At 41.1% G+C, this 23,600-nt stretch overlaps 2 protein-coding genes across 6 annotated transcripts in view; one reads left to right on the top strand and one right to left on the bottom strand.

Moving 5' to 3' along the window:
- Positions 1–11,011, bottom strand: part of GALC (galactosylceramidase) — a 36,997-nt gene extending 25,986 nt beyond the window's left edge. For 2 of the 3 annotated variants that reach the window (XM_055716162.1, XM_055716163.1), the window contains exons 1-6: positions 10,769–11,010; positions 9,718–9,786; positions 7,088–7,151; positions 5,560–5,673; positions 4,028–4,167; positions 1,742–1,780 (exon numbers count right to left, since the gene is read on the bottom strand). In XM_055716162.1, coding sequence (XP_055572137.1) covers positions 1,742–1,780; positions 4,028–4,167; positions 5,560–5,673; positions 7,088–7,151; positions 9,718–9,786; positions 10,769–10,936 — 594 coding nt within the window. In that variant the 5' untranslated portion in view covers positions 10,937–11,010. Of the gene's footprint in view, positions 1–1,741; positions 1,781–4,027; positions 4,168–5,559; positions 5,674–7,087; positions 7,152–9,717; positions 9,787–10,768 lie in introns of all 3 variants that reach the window. The other variant, XM_055716165.1, reaches the window with a different exon arrangement.
- Positions 11,012–14,548: 3,537 nt separating this feature from the next.
- On the top strand, positions 14,549–23,279 carry GPR65 (G protein-coupled receptor 65). Of its 3 annotated transcripts, XM_055716682.1 has the most exons (3): positions 14,592–14,641; positions 16,698–16,787; positions 19,683–23,279. In XM_055716682.1, exon 3 carries the CDS (start codon positions 19,804–19,806, stop codon positions 20,842–20,844), a length of 1,041 nt encoding a protein of 346 aa, XP_055572657.1. In that variant the 5' UTR covers positions 14,592–14,641; positions 16,698–16,787; positions 19,683–19,803; the 3' UTR covers positions 20,845–23,279. The 3 variants fall into 3 exon arrangements, with proteins under 3 accessions (XP_005438860.1, XP_055572658.1, XP_055572657.1); XM_005438803.4 differs by lacking the exon at positions 16,698–16,787 and having other exon boundaries at positions 14,549–14,641; XM_055716683.1 differs by lacking the exon at positions 16,698–16,787 and having other exon boundaries at positions 14,559–14,647; positions 19,686–23,279.
- Positions 23,280–23,600: the final 321 nt, after the last annotated feature.

Raw genomic sequence — 23,600 nt, forward strand, 5'->3', positions numbered from 1 at the left:
GGAATGAAGACAGTACCCTATAAACTCATTTCCTAGCTTTAAAAAAAGTTAGGCTATGGTTTGTGCTGAACACACATTGGGATGGGATATTTTAAGAGGAAACTAAGCACACCCACTGAACAAGTTTAGACAGATTTCAGTAGCTTCAATAGCAAAACCTGAAGCATCTAAACACCCACCAGTTTTGTTACTTAACGTGCCCAAAGAAATAAGACACTCTGACACAGATGCAAAGACATCTTGCTGTTTCACCCTTCAGTGTATTTTTATTTTCTCTGGAATGGATTTTGTAAGTCACTCAAACTCTAGTGCCAAACTTGTGTCCAAAAGGAACTAGTGGCTTAGCAGCCTACAACAGTGAGAGTCTAGAAAATACCTTTAATGAAATTACCTGTGAAGTATACGTAACAGAATTTGCTCTAAGATGCAATAAGACTTGGAAACTAAGTTACTGTGGTGGCAGGGGACCCAGTAAATAAGTTTAAAATACATGGTTGATTAACATATTTGTTAACAAAAAAACCCATAAAGCTGTATATAGGGTATTCTTTTTTCTTTGTACAAGGTATATGACCAGCACAGAGCTTTCTGCCAGTGCTTCCTGCTCTCCCTCAATCAAAGCTGTGCACAAATCACAGGAAACAGCTGTAAGGGTATTCATCTAATTCTATATTCTAGGAAATATAATTTTTAAAAGAAATTCTTTATAGGAGAGCTTTCTCAGTTTTCAGGAGTAGGAAGAATTTTATATATGCCAGCCTCATGAAAGATACTTACTTTTTTTTCCTCTTACTGCAGCGTCAAGTTTAACGGTTGTATGCCATTCCCTGTACTAAAAGTAACCATTGAACAAAATAACTGCAGAAGTTACCAAGGACAAATGATGTGACTAACCTCTTCCAATGCACATAAACTGTAAGAACTGAAACTTTTCTAATAGCCACTAATCGACTAATTTTAAGCAGACGGGATCCAATCCCTGCTGAGTTCTAAAAGAACAAAAAAATCAGCAGTTTTTCTATGCACTCAATTTAACTCTTATTTGCTTTTAAGAAGTGGCAATGCTATTGCTTCTTAGCCTCAAAGCAGCAACAAGGAAATTAACAAAGCAGAAGCTCGTACTTAAGATTCCACTTCAGCATAACATAACAAAAAAGGTTTTCAAAAAAGGGCGTGGGGCAGCAGGAGCAGGCAGCTGTGAGATATTAGAAGTATCTCAAGGTTGCTTATGTGAAACACTGTATTCCTCCAACTCTTTTAGAACAGGAGGTACCAAATGTTGCACTGCTACAAACACAGAGCCTTTCTTATGTTTTCCATAAAATCAGAAACTCTAGTTTTATAGCAATAATTTAAGGGTATTATATCCACTGGAACACTGTACAGAGTTTTAAGTAATTACAGATCTCAGACTTATAACTATATCCAAGCCAGTATAAAGATGATTAATTTATACAGTTTCAGTAGCATCAACTGGAGTTTCCATTAAAATTTAGAGGTCCTAAACGCTTAGGATACAGTGACACACTTAAACTTCAAAATAACAGTCTCTGACACACAAAAAAAAAGATCTAGAGATCTGACCTTGTGGGCATTCCATGCCTGCAACTACAAGAAATGGAGTTCAGTAAGTGAAGTAGCTGCAGGATTAAGGTCCCTTTTCTAGGGAGATTCCGAAAAGCTAATTGTTTACATATGGTAACAAACATTTCACTTTAGATAAACAGGAAAAAATACATACCTTAATGTATTTGCTACTAAATGCCCTTTCATTCCATATCTATAAAGGAAAAATAAAAAGCCATTTAGAAAAATCAGCATATGTCAATGCATAATGAAAGATTTTATTTATGTATATGGAAGATTATACAATTCATTAATTAACTTCATGGTTTCAGTTTGCTAGAGGAAATTGCTCTGGCTGGTTTTGTTATCAGCTCTTCAGGAGACAATTCTGTATGAAGGTGCAAAATACCTGTTTGTTCATCTGTCTCTAAGGTCTACTAACTGCCTTCTTGCTGTAAAGAACTCTAGAGTTCTTGAGCTCTACAAGGGTAGCAGTATTACACAGGACATAATTGCTAATGGGCCTACAGTTCGTTAGGAATCGTTGAGAAACACATTGTGGCCTCACGGTGTGGTCCTAATGAAGGGGCCCTGTTGCCATGCACTGACACAGAAGAGCTAGAGGAAGTTCTGTATCAAACAACTGCCTACCGCTGCAGGGGGTTATTCAACAACAGCGAATTCTGTTACAGTTCCTTCTAATTTACACAGGGCTATATGCATACTTCAACACAAGAGATCTCGATCCAGCAGATCAGACACAACATCATCTAATTTCTGTTGCTCTGGATTGTCCCGTCTTTTACGGAAACAGCATTTAAGCTAAACACTGCTCAAAAATCAAAAGCTGGAATGCTGGTCTTCCTTTCTACCAATAACCCTAGCCAACGAAATGCACAGTCAGAAACCTTTTTACTGTCTTTCTAACCACAACACGAACACTGTGACTCACATCCCCCAGTAAAAGTCACAGTATATCCCTGTAGGTGTAGATTAGCCAACCGTGTACGAGCAGTTTCTTGCAGGTGAGATATGTCCATTTGATTTCGGTATTTCTAGATCTTTCCATAAGTGCTCATATGTGACTTCAAAAATGAGCCAACCAAAAAGCTATTTCCTGAAAGGCTCATTTCACCATAAAGCAAATAATGACATATAACACGTTACAAACCAAAACAGCAGCAAAGGCTAACAAAGTAGAATCAGAACAGCATTAAAATTGTTTTGACTGTTTCTGAGCCTTCACAGACCTCACTCCTTTCCTGTATTTCAGATTATACCCACAAAGAAATCAGACAACATGCTATGTCACCACATTGCCTGCAAAAGCAGAAAATTGCCTTTTCTTAGAAGTACAGAATTCAGAAGGCCAGTCACCGTGAAGTAACAACACAGCAGCCAGACATAGCTCAAACACATAAAATGCAGAACTCGCCTTCTAGTATAACAGCATAACAAGGAGAATATTTAACAGCAGTTGTTCTCCCTGTCCCCCACAACCAAAGTGCTGAAGCATCACTGCATTGCCACAAATGCAAGACAGACACAGCTGAAATAAGTCACCCCCACCAAGGGGGGTGCAATCCAGAGGGGAGAAAAATCAGATCTACCTTCCCACATTACAGCAGAAAGGTCAGGCTTCCTTTGAAGGATCGGAACCATAGTTTTAGCAGCTTTGCTCTGGACTGCTGAAGTGATTTTCAGCTTTTCTAAAGTTAAACAACTGTCTTATATCAAAACACAAGTCCAAAGTAACTGTTTCAGTAAGTATAGGACTGATTTTAGAGGAATCCTTGCCATGTATTTTCTTAATCAGAAGACAAAAATAAAAAGTTGATTCTCAGTCAAACAGTAAACTTGAAACGTGTTTTTCCAGATTGTCTGCTTCTCCCTCTCATCTCCAAATCATGACACTTTTCACAGACATTCATTCACTACTTCCATATATTGCACTGCACCACAATACAGTAGTTATAATGTACTGTAACACATGCAGCTTTACCTTAACTACTATAAATGATACAGGCAAAAATGGAAGAATTTGTAGAGGATTGCCCTTCCACAAAACAGTGACCATACTTCATGCCCAGAAGTCACATTAGCAGACTTTCACGCACTCTGTCTTAACTAATGCTTTTTGTTAGCTGGTAACTGTTGAAACCCAAGCAGAACACGCAAGCCCAAGACTCAAACAGATTCCAGAATTCTCAGTTTCTCTGGTAACTTCATTCTAGAACTGGGAAGGCAGGACACTAGCTATTTTACAGATTCTATTTTAACGGCCATTATTGCAGAAAGACTGTAAACTAACATTTCCCCTTGCAACAGAAAAAGCCAAAACTGCAATTACATAACAATTTCTCCTCCCATCCCCCTCCTCCAGTAATCAACAAGGAGAGGCAAGACCAAGATCTTAAGAATGACTATAAATAAAATACACAGGAGGTTTTGCTTTACTGACCCCAACATAATCAATATCCAAATCATGATACTGTTTAGCTCCTAATATCCAAGAAACAACATAGTAAGCAGTGACATCTGGATAGTCATAGGGCCAGTTTTCACCCTTCCCCACCCATGCTGGAAATGTCCAAGGTAATCCTGGAAAGAGAGAAGAAAAACAAATGAATTGGGTAAGCGGTTGGTTTACATTATTCAGCAAGCTTCAACAGCAAGCTGTAATTTGTTCTACCTAAAAAGAAGGAGCACATATGCACTTCAAATTCACATTGTTCCAGAGAAACAATGAAACATAACTTTCATTATGAAACTGAAACTGTTTCATTACGAAACAGAAAATAAAACTGGAGAGTATGCTCTAATATAAATTGTGATCAAATATATTAATAGCTTCCCTTTTTTTAAGCTAGAAAGCCTTCATTACTAGAATACAACTGACTATGTACAATCTTCCAATTGTGTGGAATTAGCTCTAAAAAATCTAAAATTTCAAAGATTTTAGGATAAAAAGTCACAGATTTATAGACAAAGGATCAATACTGAACACCAAAAATTGTTAATCTCCTGAATATTAATTTCAGAAGAAGTGATGATCTCATCATAATAGAGGAAGAAAGACTAGGATCATGAGAAAGCATTTCCGCGTCTGAGCTGTTTACTGGGTCTTTTAAATGAGAACAAGAAATTAACCTAACCAGATTCTGCTAAATTTTCAGCTGGCATTGTATAAGATACCGTGAGCTAATTCAAAGGCAAACCCTCTTTCCTTTGTTGAGAGCTTGATCTGAGGGAAGAGGAAGGTTTATTAATAACCACAATTAGTCATAGATTACTCCTTGTCACAGTGCCTGTCTAAGAACCTGACCAGCAAATCCACCCAGCCTAATCCCAGGAAGAGGATGGGATTAGAAACTTCAATCAATAGATTTCTTGTTTCATGTGACATAAATTTTGTGAAGTGCTTCAGTTAAAGTTTAGGCTTCCACATTTGTACTGTCACAACACACACACAACCCACAATCAAAACAGGGAGACAGGAAAGTCCTCTTATAACACAACTACATACGTTAGACAAATCAGAAGACAAGAACCACCATAGTGGGGAAGGGCTGATGGGTTTGTAGTAAGAACACATCATTGAATTTAGCATGTATAAGGTTCACAGATCTACACTTCCTGTAATTTCACTTTATCTCCCCGATTTTTTTATTCTGTTGTTCAAAAATTCAGCTCTCATGATAAATCAAATTCATTGCTGTGATAGAGCTTAAGCATTAATTTTACTTGATACAAACAAATTATTAGTCATTTCTTATCCTATGTTATAGCACAATAAAAGAAAGTAACAAAGGAAAACACAGTAAGTTTAAGTGAAGCATCAAGGCAACATTACCAAATATTAGACATTCTAGTTTGTCTACTGCAACATCAAAACATTTGCCTATTGAAAATAATATGCTAATTAAGGGTAAGAAATGCACTTTAGTTAAGGGGGGAAAAAGCATATAAATCCTAATGCTTGCAGCAATTTACCAATCAGTTTAATTTTGGGGTTCCTCTTTTTAGCTTCTTTCATCAGCCACCATTCATAGCCCCGGAAGTAGTTCTCGTCATTTTCATAGTGCATATGGGAGGGTTCAGTACCATCTAGGAAGGAAAGAGACAGATAGCTCACAATTATCTTCTGTGTCATAAGCTGTTACACATTCTAAAGTTTTCTGTATTGCTCACTGCCATAGTATGCAAGCACATACCTCCAACATGGTTCACGTTCTTTGGTACGTATGTATTTTAAAGCAAAATGAGCAGCAGGAGGGAACATGCAAGACTTGCCACCCTTCGTTCTTAGCGTATTAACTTAGCACTAATTTAGTGATTTTTATTTTTAAGGAACTATGCCTGCTTTTAACATCAGAATGTGATTAGCTACTGGTCATTTTCTATCCCTAGCTATGGTAATACTGAAGCTATATTCATGATTATCTTGGTCCCAAAAACCACTAGGAAAGTTACAGTATTAAGATCTGGAGGGGGCGGGGAAGAACAAAAAAAAAAACAACAACAAAAAAACCACCACACTTGTAGAAGCAAGTTATATCTAAACCAAAAAGCAAACAAAAGAAGGTAATAGTTTGTCTCTTCTGTGCAAGGCAAGTCCAGGGAGAAAAAAGAAAGGAACTGCCATGAAGTTTTCCAGTGACAGGAAAGATATATTTTTTTTTTTAATAGTAAAAGATCTAGTTTATAATTTCGATGGTGTTCCATGACTTGCAGGAAGCGTCTCTGAAACTGAAGGCTATGGCACTGAATTCCCTCAGGCAAAGGTAAACAAACCAGAAAGGTGGAAAAGAATCAGTGTTGCATGGGAAGTCACTACACACAAAAGCCAATTAATAATTTGTGCATGCAGCTGCAACAATTACTTACACTAAACTATATGCTTAATTGTTCCAGACATCTCTTCTGATGAGACTTTTTTTTTTAAATGAAGACTGCTGAAACAGCACATTTCATTACAGAAAATAGGACTGATAACTTTTTATCTTACTAACACCTAACTAGGCAAATTACACAAAGACATTTTCAATTGTGGCCAGGCAAGAAAAAACAGTGCCTACAGACACCACCACTCCAGTCAAATGTAGCAGTTGACTAAACCAAAGGAACATAATTGCTTCTGACCTGCTGTCTTTGGCATTTTCATGCTTTTAAGACATAACCACCTAGTCCTACACAAGTTTTGCAAAACCGGTGTTTGAGAAATGCACTGCAATTCAGAAAGCTACTAGAGATGTCTTAATCTGGACGGGGGGGGGGGGGGGGGGGAAGAAAACACTTTCTCTAGAATGCAACCTATTAACCATATGATAGTGAGAACTGTCTCTAGAGAACATTAAGTATAAATTTCTCTTCTACAAGTCAACAGACATTGTTAATGTTTTTCTGCAACTTCAGGACAACTACAGAATGCATCTCCAAGCCTCAGCTAAAGGACATGTAGGACATGTTACACAGGGCATCACTGCAACAAGTAGTTAAACCCTGCTCACAAAATCCATACCTGTTGATTGTCCATCACCTCCAATCTCTACTTTGAGGATATGTAAAGAAGCACCAAAATTTGGCTAGAAAAAAAGAGAGACAGAAAAACAAACAGAATCCTGCTGTTAACAAGAAGAATGCAGTACGTGTACAATTTTGAGGATGCTAAAAATTCAATACTTTTTTTTTTTAGACACCCATTATAGAAATTGTACAAGTCTGCTTCAAAAAGGAAATTGAGTGAGATAACTCACACTTATCTTTAGTCAGTTTCACCAGCTTTTGCACCATTAACCACATTTCTCCCCAGCTGTGCAGATTCCAAATTGGTTATGCTCAAGAAAATACTGAAGCACTCTTAGTTAGAACATGGGCTACATGAGCAATACAACAGTATTTTCAATGTTATTACAAGTCAAGTGGATTTTCTTTTAAAATCAAATTATTGAACTTACTATTTCCATAAATAATTTATTCTTTGGTGTAAAGGGTTACACTGCTTATGTGAAAGAGCATACATACAGGTCTGCTAACTAATAAACTGCTAACTACAGGCGGAAAAGCAAGAAAGAACTACCATACTGGAAAACAAATGGCCACCTAGTCCACTACCCTTTTTCCCTGGTATCTGACTGGTGGAGCAGAATATAAAATTCAAGCTCATACAAGTGGATCCTACTCCTAGTTTGTTCTTGCAGTCATTAGTGGCTTACAAGTTACTCAAGCTAGAAGTTACAACTACTCATTATTTTAATAACCGCTAATGAGCTGGCCCCCTCCATGGAATTACCTAAGTACAATTTTGGTATCAAAAAAAAAAGGTCTAAGATGTAAGAATGCAGTTTGATTAAAAAATATGCTGCACAGACAATAGTTTGCTTGGCTTACAAGTTTTGCAGGTTTTATTTGTTTTTAAATAAGAAGCAAGTATTCCCAATTCACCATTTCTCTTCCTGACATTTCTGATTTTAAACCTCTAGCACATTTGCTCTCCCATTTCCATCATGAAAGTTGACTGACACTAAAAGACAAGGAGAGTGAGGCAAGGTATACCCCTCCACAGGCATCTCATGACAGCTTAAGCAGTTTTGGTGAAAGAACATGTAAAAAAATCTTTGAAAATCACAGTCTCTTGGCTAGATTCTTTTACCACATACCTACTGATTCCTTCAGAAAACTCATATTTGTAAAACACAGTTTCAGTATCCAAAATCCATAGGTTTTGATTCCCCAGTCACACGTTATATGCCTTACTCTACACTTTAAAACCAATTCCTTAAACTACATAGTAAACTATTCCCCTCCAGCCATCTGGATTACACTGCTTGAAAGTGACATGACATCCTCTTCCAGCAGAGTAATTTACAGTGCTAAAAGCAAAGCAAATTATTACTGTCCAGCACAATAATCTTACCATATATTAAGTTGGGTAACTCCACAGGTCACACTTGCTAAACTAGAGCCACTTACAAACCAGTAATGTTCACACACCTTCTAGCGTAACTGCACTTACACTTGGAACTAGTAGACTAATCTGGAATAGATATGCTGCTGAAATGATGCAGTTTGCACAGCTGTTTTCATATTATGTGAATCTATCTGTATTCCAAAAAATTCAAAACTGTCTCAAAGACCTACTTCCTGCAATCACTATGAACAACTAAACCTCCCACTTTAGACACAAAAATTATTCAATCCTCATTAAGCCCACAGGGATGGTCAAATATGTTGAAAACATTTTTTAAAACATATTGTGAAAACATAAAAGAGATTTTCATAATAATCTGAGGAAGCATAGAACCATTTTGGTTGGAGAAGACCTTTAAAATCATCAAGACCAACTGTTAACCTAGCACTGCCAAGCCCACCCCTAAACCATGTCCCCAAGCACCCCAGCTACAAGTTTTTTTGAACAACTCCCTGGGCAGCCTGTTCCAGTGCTTGACCACCCTTCCTGTGAAGGAGTTGTTCCTCATATCTGATCTAAACCTCCCCTGGGGCAGCTGGAGGCTGTTTACTCTGGTCCTGTCACTTGTTCCCTGGGAGCAGAGACCAACCCCCCCTGCCCACAGCCCCTGTCAGGCAGCTGCAGGGAGCGACCAGGCCCCCCCAGCCCCCTCCTCTCCAGGCTGAGCCCCCCCAGCCCCCGCCCGGCTCTGGACACGCTCCAGCCCCTCAGTGTCCCTCTGGCCGTGAGGGGCCCAGAGCTGAGCCCAGGGCTCGAGGGGCGGCCTCACCCGTGCCGAGCGCAGGGGGACGGGCACTGCCCCGGCCCCGCTGGCCGCGCCGTGTGGGACACCAGCCAGGGCGCTGCTGGCCTCCTGGGCCACCCGGTCACACTGCCAGCTCATATTCAGCTGGCTGTCAGCCAGCCACCTCCAGGTGCTTTCCCACCGGGCAGCTTTCCAGCCACTCTGCCCCAAGCCTGAAGCATCCTGTGGGTAACAGGCTCCTGAACAACATGCAGGCTGTCAAAAACAACAGCTTATACTTCAAGGTTCTGATAAAAATCAACATTAAAGTTGACACTTTAAATGATGGGATTTTGCCTTATTACAAATAGTACTGAATATACTACAGGAGTTCCAAGATCACACAAGAAATTCTGTGTGAAATTAGACATTATTTTAGCAGTGAAACCAACTTTACCTTGAACAGATAATCTAAAATCTGGGAGCGATAAGGTTCTTGGTAGTTCACCAGGAGTCTAGATGTGGCCTAAAATGGAAAGAAAATATTAAAATATGAACACCTAACTTTCAAACATATAAGTACATCCCAGTTTGTCAATCTAGGACTTTCACATAGCTAATAAACATACAAAAATAATAATATCACCAGGATCTCAGCTAAGGCCCTACAAAAAGTCTTTTCTAACCCTGCAATTGTACCTTCCTGGTTTCATAAATTGCATCTGCCTTGTACTCCAGTTACCTGCAATTTACTGAAAGAGAGTCCAAAGAACAGAGAAACAAAAAGATCTCACAGACTTATAATAAGGAAAATGCAACTCCCTCCCAGCACCGTTTGTCCCACTCTGCTTGAACCCCCCTGCTTTGGCTCACCGTACACCAAAGGCAACGGGAGCTCACGGGGTGCACAGGCAGGAGGGCAAGGCAAGCAGCACAGCAGGTCCTGCAGTGGGTAAGAACTTGCAGGATCTCACGGCTCCGCTGGCTGGACCCCAGGAAAGCATACAACCAGCTGTTGGTTCGTCTCACATTTTAAAACTCACAGGGACAAGTCGCTAGGAAGACCCTCTACTGAAAAAAACCACCCTGGCTCGGCTCTCCTCCAACAGCACCAAGGCCCTGGCCGACCCTCAGCACCCCAAGCAGCCTGATGAGCAGGAGCCACAGCGCAGGTGGCCGCAGGGCAGGCACGAAGCTGCCGGGACCACTGCCCACACAGCGCCCCTCGGGGCCCCCAGGAGCCCCCCTCAGGGCCCCACTCACACATCCCGCCTTCCCCCTCACGGCTCCCCTCAGAGACCCCCCCAGCCCTCACAGCTTTCCTCGGAAATCCCCTCCCAGCCCTCAGGCCTCCCTAGGAGACACCCCCCCAACCCTCAGGGCTCCCCTGGGAGACACACACCTCCCAGCCCTCACGGCTCCCCTCAGAGACGCCCCCCAGCCCTCACGGCTCCCCTCGGAGACCCCCCTCCGGCGCTCATGCCCCCACGCCCTCCAGCGTCGCTCACCCCGCCGCCGCTGACAGCCCCGATCCCATCAAACGTCCTGCCCAGCCCGCCGGCATCATCCAGCACGTAGGTAGCCGTCAAGAGCGCAGCAGCATCGATCCCGGGGGGGCCCGGCGCACAGCTGCAGCCAAGGAGAAGCCAGCCCCACAGCAAAGCCGCGCTCCCCATCCCGCTCCGCTCCGCTCCGCTCCGCCGACAGCCTCCCTGCTGCACCGCGCCGCCGCCCGCCGCCGCGCCTCACGTGACCGCACCACCTGGTAGCCACCTAGGGGCGGGGCGTGAGCGCCCCTCGCCGCCATTTTGGTAACGGGAAAGCCATGCAGCTCTTACCCACGCCCGGGATGAAGTTAGTGGTTGCCATTTTGAGAAAGGGCAAGGCAAGTTCCGGTTGGTGGGAAGCGTACCGCCATGCTGGAATTGGGCACTTGAACGGCGAGTGAAGCTATTGCGGAGCCATCTTGAGTGTTGGAAAGGTGGCTGGCTGCGAGGGGAGGCGGGGTGTGGGCGTCACGGCTGGGCAGGGTTTTCCTGCGAACACCGAGGCAAGTGTTAGCGCAGCGTGAGCGGGCAAGAGCTACGCCAAACAAACCTTTTTTTCCGGGGTCTGTGGCAAGGCACAGCAGTTTTCCTGGGAGAGGAACGCAGGGAATCTCTCACTATGAATCTCGTAACTGCCAGGCCCTTGCCAGCACCCACCAGCCATTTCCCTGGTTTTGGTCCGCTCTCCAGCTGTCTCCAAATCACTTGGAAAACAGGCAAAAATGGGCACTTTGGAGGAGAAAACTCGAGCCCGTTGCTGTGAGAAAGACCTTTGATCGCCTGTACAGGAACAGGCAGGGAGTGGCCCTGCAGCACAGGGCCAGGCCCAGAGAGGCCCTGCCAAGGAGAGGGGTGACAGCAGCCTCCCTCGCAGGCTTCCCTGGGGATCACGGTTGGCTCCAGTTAGATCCACAGCTGCGTCAGCAGGACCCCAGAGAGGGATCCTAAAAGTGGATTTTGACCTGCAACGCTAGCAGGGCTGAAGGAGCCTTTCTGTTTGACAGCCTTCATGGGGCACGCTGCCAGGCGGCTGCATAAAACATGACCAGCTGAGATGGTGCTGGGCCATGCAGTAAAGGTTTCTGTGAGGATAGGTGCTCCTCAGACTCCAGCACATGAAAGCATTCAGCTCAAAAGTAATCAAGAGATTAGGAATCAAATTGGATACCCTATAAAAATCTTTAAAGGGGAACTGTCTGCCTGCTGACCTCAGTGTTCTACAGAGGCAATGCTCTGTGTGCTTAAAGGAGGAGCGAGGCACCTCAAAATGCAGTGGTGGACATCATGCAGGCAGTGTGTTAGAGCTGTGGAAAAGCCCAGGTTTTGTGCATTTCTGTCCATAAAGAATGCTGTTATTCGAGCCACTGCCTGTCTTGCCCAGGTCATTGAGGGATCTAATGTCTCAGTGATGACAATACCTGACTAACGTTTCCTGTTTATGTCTTTTTTAATAACAATACCAAACACAAAACATTTTGCACTTTACAGCAATATCAAGCATTAACTAATGAACCTGCTCACACCCAAGTGAGCTATACAATGTCATTATTACATGCAGGACAGAGTGACTTCCTCAAGGCTACAATGAGTCAGTGGCAGAGGTAGAATTATGCTCACAGTCCTAATTCAGATTCATTCCAGCAGACTGTATACCTGGAAGGTTTGCAAAACCTTCATGTATTATTAATTGGTTAATTTTGATAATTTCTTATGTTAATGCATTAGTTTATTCCAGGTAGAAGGCTTCAGCTGTGGAATTCAGTCTCTTACTCATAGGAGCCAAAAAGTACCAGCTTTCAAAACTCTGTTTCCACCCTATGATGTGCTGAGTGCCTCCTGTGTTCAGCTGGTATAGAAAAACATTCTTAGAATGTTTTGGTGGAAAGAAGAGGATATTTTGGTGGGGTTCTGAGGACTTTTATTCTGCATTAGGAATCTCAACCTTGCGATTTGCCTTTTTTTTTTTCTTTGGACTTATGTCCATGACCCAAGAATGTATGATCTGGACTCTTTGTAACCCTAAACATAACCAATAAAATTATTGAGGACCTAATCATTGCTTCTTTTGTAGATAAGATAGTTTTCCACTCTTAATAGTACTTTAATCTCAGCCAGCCAACCCAAAGAGCACCTCTTGTTCCAAGATGACTGATTTGAAATACTACGTATGTCCAGATCTCAAAATAATAATAATAAAAAACCCACCTGGAAAACTGTGCTGCTTGCATCAGAAATTAAACTGTTCCATAAGGACACAGTCAAGATTTTCTTTTTGTGTATAGTTTTACTTCCAGAATGTATAGAATGCATCATCCCCCATCTTGCTTCCTTTGATCTTTCAGTCCCACTATCGATTTTTAGCATGAAGGACTGCAGAAATGTATCAACTATGTTTGTCTATTTCTAATACTGGTAAGAACTGCTTTTTAAGTATAGGAACCCTCAACAGAACAGAGCCAGCTCACCAGTAGGTACCAAGAAAGAGCACGTGAAAAGTGCTAAAACAGGTCTTAATGACTTTTCCCTCAGTGAAAATAAAGGTTTGACTGAAATTCGTTTTAGAAACTAATCTCACCAAATGGTTAGAAAGCCTCCCTTTCACCAAACTGGAGAGGGCTATGACACCAGTTCAAAAATGACCCTAAGTACAGAGTTAATTTTAGGCTTCATATAACAACCACATCAGTAGTAAAACTGTGGATGAAAAGGTCGTGCTCTGGCTGGAAAAAAAAGAAGGAACCAAATCTCTGCATCCAGTGGTTAAATCTTATAGAGCTGCTTGATGTCGTTATCAAGGAAGTCAGTATGTCCTATTTCAGAGCTTTTAAATTTGCTCATCTGTTTCATTTCTCCTTAGCTTCTGAAACAGCAAACAGGCCAGTTTTTGTGTTGCCCAATAGATGTACATTTAAAGTGAAATTGTACCCATTTTCTTAGAAGCAGAATTGAATCATTGCAAACAGAATTTAATAAAAAAATCAGAGCACATAATAAATTGTTCTGATCACAGTGGGAAAAGAGAAACTATCCTCTTGTAACAACTTTCCACCTGTCTAACTGAAGAGAATTATCTGTTAAAAGAATCACCCCTTTGAAAGCTGCATCTAACCTCAGATTCAGTTTATATAAAAATATATCAATTGCAGCTTGTTGCAGTGCATAAAATTCTGTTATCTGTTCACAAACTTCCTCCCTTCAGTAGGCAAATGGGAAAAAACAGTAATACAGATTCTGAAAATAATGAATTATTTCTGCACAAACTCCTAAAGTCATTGTGATATATTTTTATGGGCTCTTCTTTGGTGGATTCTTACTTGATTACGTGATTGTTAGGAAAGGCAAGTGACAAGTCCTTCAGTCAGAAAAAAAAACAAACAAGTGTATGTTTTGAACATATATAAGTAAACACAAAAAAAAATACATAAACACTCCATAGTCTTTTACTTCTGTGGAGTGGTTTGTCTGCAAAATGCATTGTGTCCTAGATAAGAGGTTTGTAATGTGCTCCATATTAGGCAATATTTTCAATAAAAGTTCATAAACTTACGAAAGAGATTCCTAGATTTACCAAGGTTGGTACCATTCTTTGTGCGTACTTCTACACAACTGCCTTTTTTCCCATGGGCAAGTTTAGATTAACAAGTCATTTAAAAAAAAAAAAAAAAGGTCAAAAAAAATTGAGAGAAGTGTGAGCTGTTGCCTCATTGGTGTAATCAAGGGCAGCTTCCTGTTGCTTTATCTGATGGAACAGTTTTTCTTCTCAGAAGCAGACACGCGTTACATTACCGATGGCATCACAGCGAAACTGCAATGTGGGGACACATGGCTGCCTAGGTAAGCGTTCAAAATCCGAGGAGTCAGATTGGTACAGATTTCAGCCTGGCTCTCTCTTAATGTGATGCTCACATCATACAACAAAAAGAAAGGGTATAAAAGGGGCTGGAAAAGCTTGCTTTGGGAGAAGGAATATTTCCCTCCCAGCACAAGTGAAATGTGAGGCAAAAGGGCAAATGACATTGAAAGATTGAATTAGGAAAAACATGCCGGGTTGATTTATTGTAATGGAATTGCCATGATCAAAATACATCTTGCATAGGAAAAGGGGGCGGATGGAGAAGAACAGGATTTGGGGGTGAGTTTTCAGGATTCTGAGCTGTCCTGTCTTCACTGCAGAAAAATGCCTCAGGCCTCACAGGGGGTTCCAGTAGCTCTTCTATTACTGTTCTTTAATATTTTATGGCACTAACAAGGTACTCAGCGCTATTTATATGACTATACACAATGCTTAATTCAGCAGAAAAATGTTGTCCTAAAAGTAGCTTTTTAGAATACAAAGTATCATGTACATTAAAATATCTTGTACAGCATCTTTCTGTGTGCGTAGAGAAAACATGATGTACATAAAGATATAGCAAAATAATACTTTCTTGCGTGGCCTACAACCAGAAAAACATAGCATCTTTTTTTTTCTATTTTCTCATGTCAACAAAATTTTTATGCTGTATGAAACAGTCCATAAAGTGTATCTCAAAGCTAAAAAGACAGAGGTCTTTTTGACCTGTTTGAGAGTACAAAGTCTTCCGGAGACATTGGAGTGAAATTTAGTGTTGCGAGTACAAAGTCTTCCAGAGACATTGGAGTGAAATTTAGTGTTGCATGAGGAAAAATGCTCTTTAGGTAAAAACGTCCATGTTACTGAAAGGCATATTTTGACTCTCCTAAACTGTGAAGTTTTTCAGAATTAAGTTTTGAGATCTGCTCATCAGAAAAAAGATCCCAGCTATGGAAGGTCCTTGTGCTTGAGGAAATCAACCGGGCATTATAAGTTACTTTAAGAACACAGAGCAATCTACTTCGTTGAAATTGCCTTGAGAGAGAAAAGAAACCAAGAAAACCATCTGTCCTTCCATCTTATGGCTGATACAGAATAGGACCAGTGTAGCAGCTACTGCACTAGCTCGCACAACATTTCTTCCCCTGAAACTTAACTTAAAAAGCAAAGTATTTGTAAAAACTTACCACATTATAATGAAAATTGTTTACAGCAACTTGCCTTTTTATGACCTTGAGTTTGAAATAAAGGGTGAAACGTATCAGTTGCAGATGTTTCCAGAATTAAACTAGTGTTTATTAGCTAATGGAAGAGTAGTAATAATAATATATTTTTTAATTAGCAACTAAATTTTTCTGTTAATAACAAAATCCTTACAGTCTTCTTTAGTTTTCCTAATTTCCCAAACTCTAGTAGCATTCATTTATATGGAAAATAGAAAACTCTTGTTCTTCCCTTAGATAGTTTTTAGGGATAAGAGTGTAGAATATCATGTTGTATTTTTGCTTATGAAAGCATGACTTTACACTTACTTTGTTGCTTTAAAAATGTCATAAATTGAGAGACAACATAAAGCTAGTTTTGAATCTGAAAAAGATACAGTAGGAATACATCAATACAAAACCAGTTTCTAATGGATACTTTCCTTCAGAAACTTTTGAAGGTTCCTTTACAGGCTTGTTTGCATACATAACTTGAAGCGTAGCATTTGCTAATCAGTTTCTCTAAATTTTATGTCTGACTGACTTCTTGCAAAGTTCTTGTACAGCAGGTTTTCTGTAGCAAAATGAAACGAGACAGGGACAATGATAATAATTGAATGATGTGGCTAAAAGAAAATATTACTGTTGAGTTGGTTTTTTTTTTTTCATTTGAAATATATCTGATACCAAAAGAAGTCTATAAAATAAGTCACAAGTCTACAAAATTAGTCACAGTGGGTCTGGACCATGAAAGTCAAGTGAATAGACTATATTGTTAAACAGAAATTCCTCGAGAGTTTTTTTAGAAAAAAATAACAATCAGTGGGGAAAATTATGAAACACTTTTTTATGTTAGCTGTAAACCAAAACCATCCTCCTGGGTAAAAGCAGCAGTACGCTCAGTAGCTGAGAGAAAACCTGGGAATGCTTCAGATCATGCATTCAGGTAAGGCAAATCATTTTGCATTCCATAGTCCTAATTATCAGAAAAAAAAAAATGAAGCAAGGAAGGGACCATTTCCCCTGAGATATGTCCCCAGGTAATGAATGGGACTGTAATGAAGCATGTTATATTGGGGCCAAAACAGTGCTTTCTGCTTTTACGCTTCTGTGCGAGGAACTGCAGCACACGTTGTGGCATAGTTCATTTGCTGGCTCTTTGACACACTTCAAGACAGGTCATCAGTACATGCCGGAATGACACACTTCTTGTTGTTATCCTCTTTGGAAGCATGCCCTTGTATAAGTAGCATCATTGTGCCATCAAAGCTGGGACGTGGATCACCTGGGGAATTTTAGACAGCCTCCAGGGCTTTGTTCATAGAAGCTATTGATGATACTGGTTAAAAATAAAACCACAGTGTACGGTGACCCGTGAACATGAAGGACAGAAAAAAATTGCTGAGGTGGCAAATGTTGTGTGGTCTCAACTCATCTTTGAATCCCATCTTCAGTGTCCCAGCCTGACATTACCCAGTTTTATCTTAAGGTGTTAGTTCTTTAAGGCAGATGGCAGAAGAACAAAGCAAGGTCTTGCCCCAGAGAACATGCAGTCTATTCAGACAAGGGCAGTACAAGGTCAAGTGTTTTACCTTATGATCAGCGAGATCAACAGAGCAAAACATTTATAAACAGCTAAAGAGAGAAAGCTGAAGAAAGAAAGGTGGGTGGTATGAAGAAATTGGCATGTTGGTCTGTGAGTACATGTGAAAGATCTGATAAAAGTAACTATGAGAGGAGCTGTTGTGACTAGCATGGAGACAAGTCAGGAGCTTATAAGGATGATGAGTCTGTAATACAAGTCAAATAACAATGGAAAAAGAGTTTGTGGGGGAGGAAGAAGGAATTCCAGTTTCTCAGTCACGCGACTAGTAAACATTGCCTCATACACTTGCTACATTACACACATGCTTCTGAAAGGGCACGTTTCCCTGTTAGACATGAAGAGACCTGTCATAGGAAAAAAGTTGCTAAAATGTCATTAGAGGAAGAGGTAGGTATTTTATCTTTTCCTTGTCTGGTCAGTCTGCGTATGTTTACTTTGCTTTTGGTGAGAAGTAGGTCAGCAAAACCCTGGGTCCAATTTCTAGAGCAAGATTTTTAATTTGTGGTATCTGTCTATACTGCTAAGCTCACAATGCCCTATTTACTGTGTGGTTTTATTAAACCACACTGAAAAGCTGACATCCTATGTTTTTCTTAAATACAGACACTGCAGGTTTTTGTTTATTCATCATGTAAGTCAAACTGCTCAGTGGATCAAATTGGCAAGTCCTTCTCAAGAATTTTCCTTGTCTTTCAAACCTGTGAATGAATTTAGCTCTAACTGAAAAGTTAGCTAACTTCAAATAAAGCAGTGGCTTGTAAAATTAAATATGCACTTTCTGACTACTTTTGTCATTGTTCCTTTTTTTTTCTGAATATGCATTAAGGTTGCATTTTTTTATGGAAAAGAAACAAACTTACTTGGGTTTCTCTGGTAAACCCACAAACCTATACGCATGCACGCATCAAACCCCTAAAAGGCAGAATGAGTTTGCCTACCACAAGGGAAATTCCCTGCACCCAAGTTGTCTTCAGTTTAAGCTGTTCCCTATGTGGGAACAGTTGTAGATGGTGTTATCTTGCAGACTTATCGTTCTACCACCTCTTCACCTCCTCGGCAGTCTGGGCTTAAACCACAGATGAGTTGTCGCAGACAGTCTCTGAAGCAGTGAGTATATTTGGCAGTAGAACTGGACGACAATAAATATTCCCTATTCTCGCATCTCCTGAAGTTAACAATTAGATCTTTGGAGAAGTGAATTACCAAGCGTTAGAGCTGTGATATAATCAGTGACTACCAGCTGTCTCATAGCTAAGGCTGTACAGGCTTAAAAGGTCATCTCTCCTGAGTGCTTCTAAGGCTCATGCATGTGACTCCTCCAGTCCCACTGCTTTAGTCAGGGCTGCCATTTTACTGGTATTTTCATGTTGAAGCTGTTGACACCTACAGCCCTGATAGTGCCTAAGATAAGCTTCATTGCTAATGACTTTATAAACTCATGCACAGCAACTGTAATGCTTAGAGGAAAGAAGTGTAAATGAAAAATTGTACTCCCAGAGTCACCACCTCACACGAGCCTGACTCATGAGAGTGCCTGGGACATACAGCAAGCTTTGCTGGAATGGCACAGTTGATGGGAAGTTCTTGGGGGCTTGCATACAAAGAAGCGGAAGGGAAGCACGGAAGTGTGAGAATGCAACAAGAGAGTAATTCACTACAGGGAGATCTACCAACCACATTTCTCCTCTTCTGAGCAGATCCCAACATCTAGTGGTACCTGAATCACTGTCTTACTAGCCTTGTGTCTCCACTGACTTAGAGGGGAGGAGGTTATTTGGGATAAGAAATCTGCCATATTCATATGGCCAAAACCCTATTCTGCTCACCAGAATAATAAAAAGCGCACTTCTGTTATTTGTGGTGCACTCTGTGACCTCATTCGGCTCTCCCACAGGGGAGAACTGGGATTGCAGGACCCTAGCCCTATGAAAGTCTCTTAACTATTCATCCTGCTCTTGCTGTGCATCTAACTGACCTTGACCTCCTCAGGCATTTGGGTTCCTCTTCCTATGCACTTCTAACTCTGGGAGTGTTTAAAACCTTTGATCTCCGAGAAACATAGTTTCTTTCTTCTAAAAAAAAAACCAAAAAAACAAAAAAACCCCAGACATGCACCAAGAAGAACATAAAAAATGTTCTTCTTTAAAGAACATTTATAAATGTTCTTTAAAACAATTTAAAAAAAATAAAGAACAAAATGTTGTTATAGCTGACTTTTTTCCTTTTTGGTAACAGAAGGCTGGAACCTCACCAACCCTGTCCTGAAGAACTAACAGATGACCACACATCAGAGTACAGAGGATTTTTTACTGCATCCAGGCTGGAATTAGCTGGAAGATACTACTCAGGGTGAACGATGAACAACACTGCTAAGTGCCATGATGATCACACCCTGGACAAGTATTTGTTTCCAAGTGTGTACAGCATTGTGATGATGATCAGTATTCCCATCAACTGCATATCCCTGTATGCATCTTGCATTCAGGTGAGGAAAAAGAATGAGTTAGCAGTCTACATCTTCAGCCTGTCCCTAGCTGACCTTTTGTACTCTCTGATTCTGCCCCTATGGATCGATTATGCCTGGAATGGAGATAACTGGAGGCTCTCTGCCTTGCTTTGTCAGATTTCTGCCTTCCTTATGTATATGAATTTCTACACCAGCACTGCGTTCCTTGCTTGCATCTCTGTTGACAGGTACCTGGCATTAGTTCACCCCTTGAAGCTCCAGCACTTGCGCACAAGAAGATTTTCATTGATTGTCAGCATAATTGTTTGGCTTCTGGAAAGCATCTTGAATTCAGCCATATTGATGAACAACGAAGTATTCAATGATCCTTGCAATTTCACTAATCACACGTTATGCTATGATAAATACCCCCTAGAATGGTGGCAGGCATGGATGAATTTATTCCGGATATGTTCAGGGTACCTGGTCCCTTTGATAATCATCGTGTTTTGCTACCACAAGATCTACCAGGTAGTGAGATGTAATCAAGCCACACTAGACGAAGAAAAGAAAAAAGTGAGAAAACTTATTCTGAATATCACAGTTACTTTCATTGTTTGCTTCACTCCTTATCACGTTATGTTGCTTATTCGCAGCATTAAAGAACCTTACAGCACTGACCCACAGCTTTTGCAGCTGATGTATAAGGTTTACAGAGTCACACAGGCCTTTACAAGTTTCAATTGCATTGCTGATCCCATTCTTTACTGCTTCGTGAGCGAAACGGCACGAACAGACATACTGAATTTGCTCAGGTGTCGCTTGTGCCTACGAAAGCAGAAGGGAGACCAAGCAAAAGACCATGCTCTGTGCAGTTTTGCTACAAAGAGCAGTGTGCTGATCACCCACAGAACTTCAGGTGAAACAGAGACTGAGCAAGCACATTCATAGAAAAATCAGATAACCTAACGGAGAAAGAAAGAAAAATGCTTCCCCAGTCTGTACCTAGACAATACCCCAAAAGTCACGGATACTAATCTAAGTGAAACCAGTAGCTGGAGCTACTGAGAGCTTATCACAGGATCAATGAACTCAATGGACTATCAACATGTATCTTTAAATCAGGTGTGGTAGATAAACATACATCAACACACACACACAGAGCCAACAAAGATGATCGTGACACACAACAAAATGACTGAGGATCCCCCACAGCACTGCCCCTGTCACAGCTTGCTGGCTAGCCTGGGTGCTGGGCATGCTCAGCTGGAGTCCTCTTAACCTAGTCATTTGTTTTCAAGCTTTAGTAGAAACCTAAATCTTAGCTGTGAAGGAGTCCCAAAAGGGTTGTTTTTTTTTTTAAAAAAAAAAAAAAATCAGTACTGTGATAGAGATGAATAAAACACACACACACACAGAGATCATTCAAATGATTGACAAAGGAGCAGAGGGAGGGTGGTAAATCTTCTCGCTAATTTTGTGGTGTAATTTATGCTGCTATGATGGTTCCTGTTTTTCAGTAATGACTCGAGTTCTCCTTCTGCATACCCTGGCAATTAACCACTTCTTAAAACTGTTTACCTCATGTGGACGGGTACTTGCCTGCTCTTAAGCTTTTCAGCTTTTGCTGTCATTGAAAATAGCATTCTAATGTATAACCATATCATGCAGTTTCGTTACAATATCAATATTGGGTTTCAGGTAGTTGCAAGATTCATTACTGCAAGACTCTATAAAGAATGGAATCTAGCCACCAGTGCTTTAACTCAGATGAAATTTTTCCTGATAGATGCAGGGAGGAAAGAGAAGGATTGAAAGGTGAGGTTTCACAGCTCCACAACATAAAGGACCAGCCTTTAACTTTGCTTATTATGACTGAAATCTGGAGTGTGCTTACGTTTGCAGAGTCAATTGAGCAAGAAGGTTTATATCCGTTTACTTAACCTCGGCTGAAGGTTCCAGGGTTCTGAGTCTGCCAGTTTTAAAAATATCAAACAACGAACCTGCAAGCAATACTGACAAACAAGCAAAGAACATGTGTGTACCAACAAATGGTAAGAACGGCAACAAAAGCACACACATTTTGAAAGGGTTGAAGACAGCATGCATCAAAAGCACAGCTCTTAATTCAGGGACCAGCTCCTGCGCAGCCCCTGCAATGGCTGTGTGGTTTGCTGCTAGCGGCGGGCACCCAAACTCTGAAAAGACTTCAAACACCACGGAAAGTCTTTTTTTTTTTTTTTTTTTTTTTTTTAATCCTCTCACCACTTTTCCCTTTTGTCATGCCAGGAAGAATATTTGGGTATGGTGGTTGTCTAGTTTCCTAGGAAATTATTTTTTTCACCACCACCACCAAAAAAATCCCCCTCTAGCAAGTCTGTGTAGTGGAAAGATTTTTGACCAGCACTTGCTTCTAGGTCTGGCAGTATACTTAGAGGGGGAGCATACAGTGGTCACAAGCAACATGGAAATTCTTCTGAGAAGATCCCTTAGCATGTAAATTATGAACATCTCCGTTACGAAAAGCCACTTTTGTTGTTTTCATTAGTTCCTCTTTATGTCTATTTATACTTTGATTTCACATTCTGAGAGGGGAATTTGAGAGGCTGAGGAGGCTGGGCTTGTTCAACCAGGAGAAGAGAAGACTTTGGGCGACCTAAGGGCAGCCTTGCGCTACCTGCAAGAAGGGGATTGAGAAGATGGAGCCAAGCTCCTCGCCAGAGCATGTAGCAGCAGGACAAGAAATCATGTGCATGACTTGAAGCAAGAAGGGTCAGAGTTGATATAAGGAAAAACTTCCAAACCATGAGGACTGCCAAACAGCAGAGCAGGTTGCACCAAGATGTTCTGCATGCTCTATCCTGACAGGTTTTCAAGACCCAGCTGAACAAAACCCTGAGCAACCTGGTTTGGCCACATAGCTGACCTTCCTGTGAGCAGAAGGTTGACTAGAGACTTCCTAAGCTCCTTTCCAACCAGAATTATCCTGTGATCCTATGAACTGTGCATGTCACGATTCTGGCTGTTGCCATCCTCCCCAAGAAAGCATCTTCGCTTCCCTTCTTTGTTTCCATTTGCTGGACTTTGGTTTGATGTAGGGTTTTTTTCTGTAATACCTTCTTATATATCACAAAGGAAAAAATATGCAAGCAGCATGCAGGTTACTTCACCACAGATTTTTTTTCCTGTGCTAATATATATATTTTGCTACAGAATGTGAAATTTCACTACAGCACTGGAATAAAAGCAGAACCAAGCTTCACTGTAACTTCATGGAAAAAAAGTACTCAGTGGTTCACTTCTAGACCTTTCATATGCCAGAAAGGTTAGAAAGTTAATTCTTTTGGACTTTTAATTTATTTCAAATAAAGAATAATGAAAACTAAGCAACAAAACTGAGTCAAATTTACCTTGTGTGTTAGGGAGTAGTGAGAGCCGAGTGCTGTGCAAGGGATGGGGAGGCAGGAGCTGGGGGTGACAGCCAGGCTGGCTGGGCAGCATCCTCACCAAGAAGCCAGGCAGTCCCGTGGCACACCAGCAAGGCACACAGAACACATATTGTGATGCTAACCGGCGTTGGCCAGCAGCTCCATGATCACCAGACAAATCCGTAGTGACAGGGGAGGTCTGAGGGCAAGCTGGGAAGCTGAGTCAGGAAGGCAAGGTTGGGATCTGACCTCATGCCCTGACTCCGTGCAAAGAGCTTA

Source organism: Falco cherrug, chromosome 7 (assembly GCF_023634085.1).
Source record: "Falco cherrug isolate bFalChe1 chromosome 7, bFalChe1.pri, whole genome shotgun sequence".
Lineage (NCBI taxonomy): Eukaryota > Metazoa > Chordata > Aves > Falconiformes > Falconidae > Falco > Falco cherrug.

What these genes read in the sequence shown, in the direction of transcription:
- GPR65 (XM_005438803.4), top strand. Translation starts at nt 19,804, where the DNA reads ATGAACAACACTGCTAAGTGCCATGATGATCACACCCTGGACAAGTAT.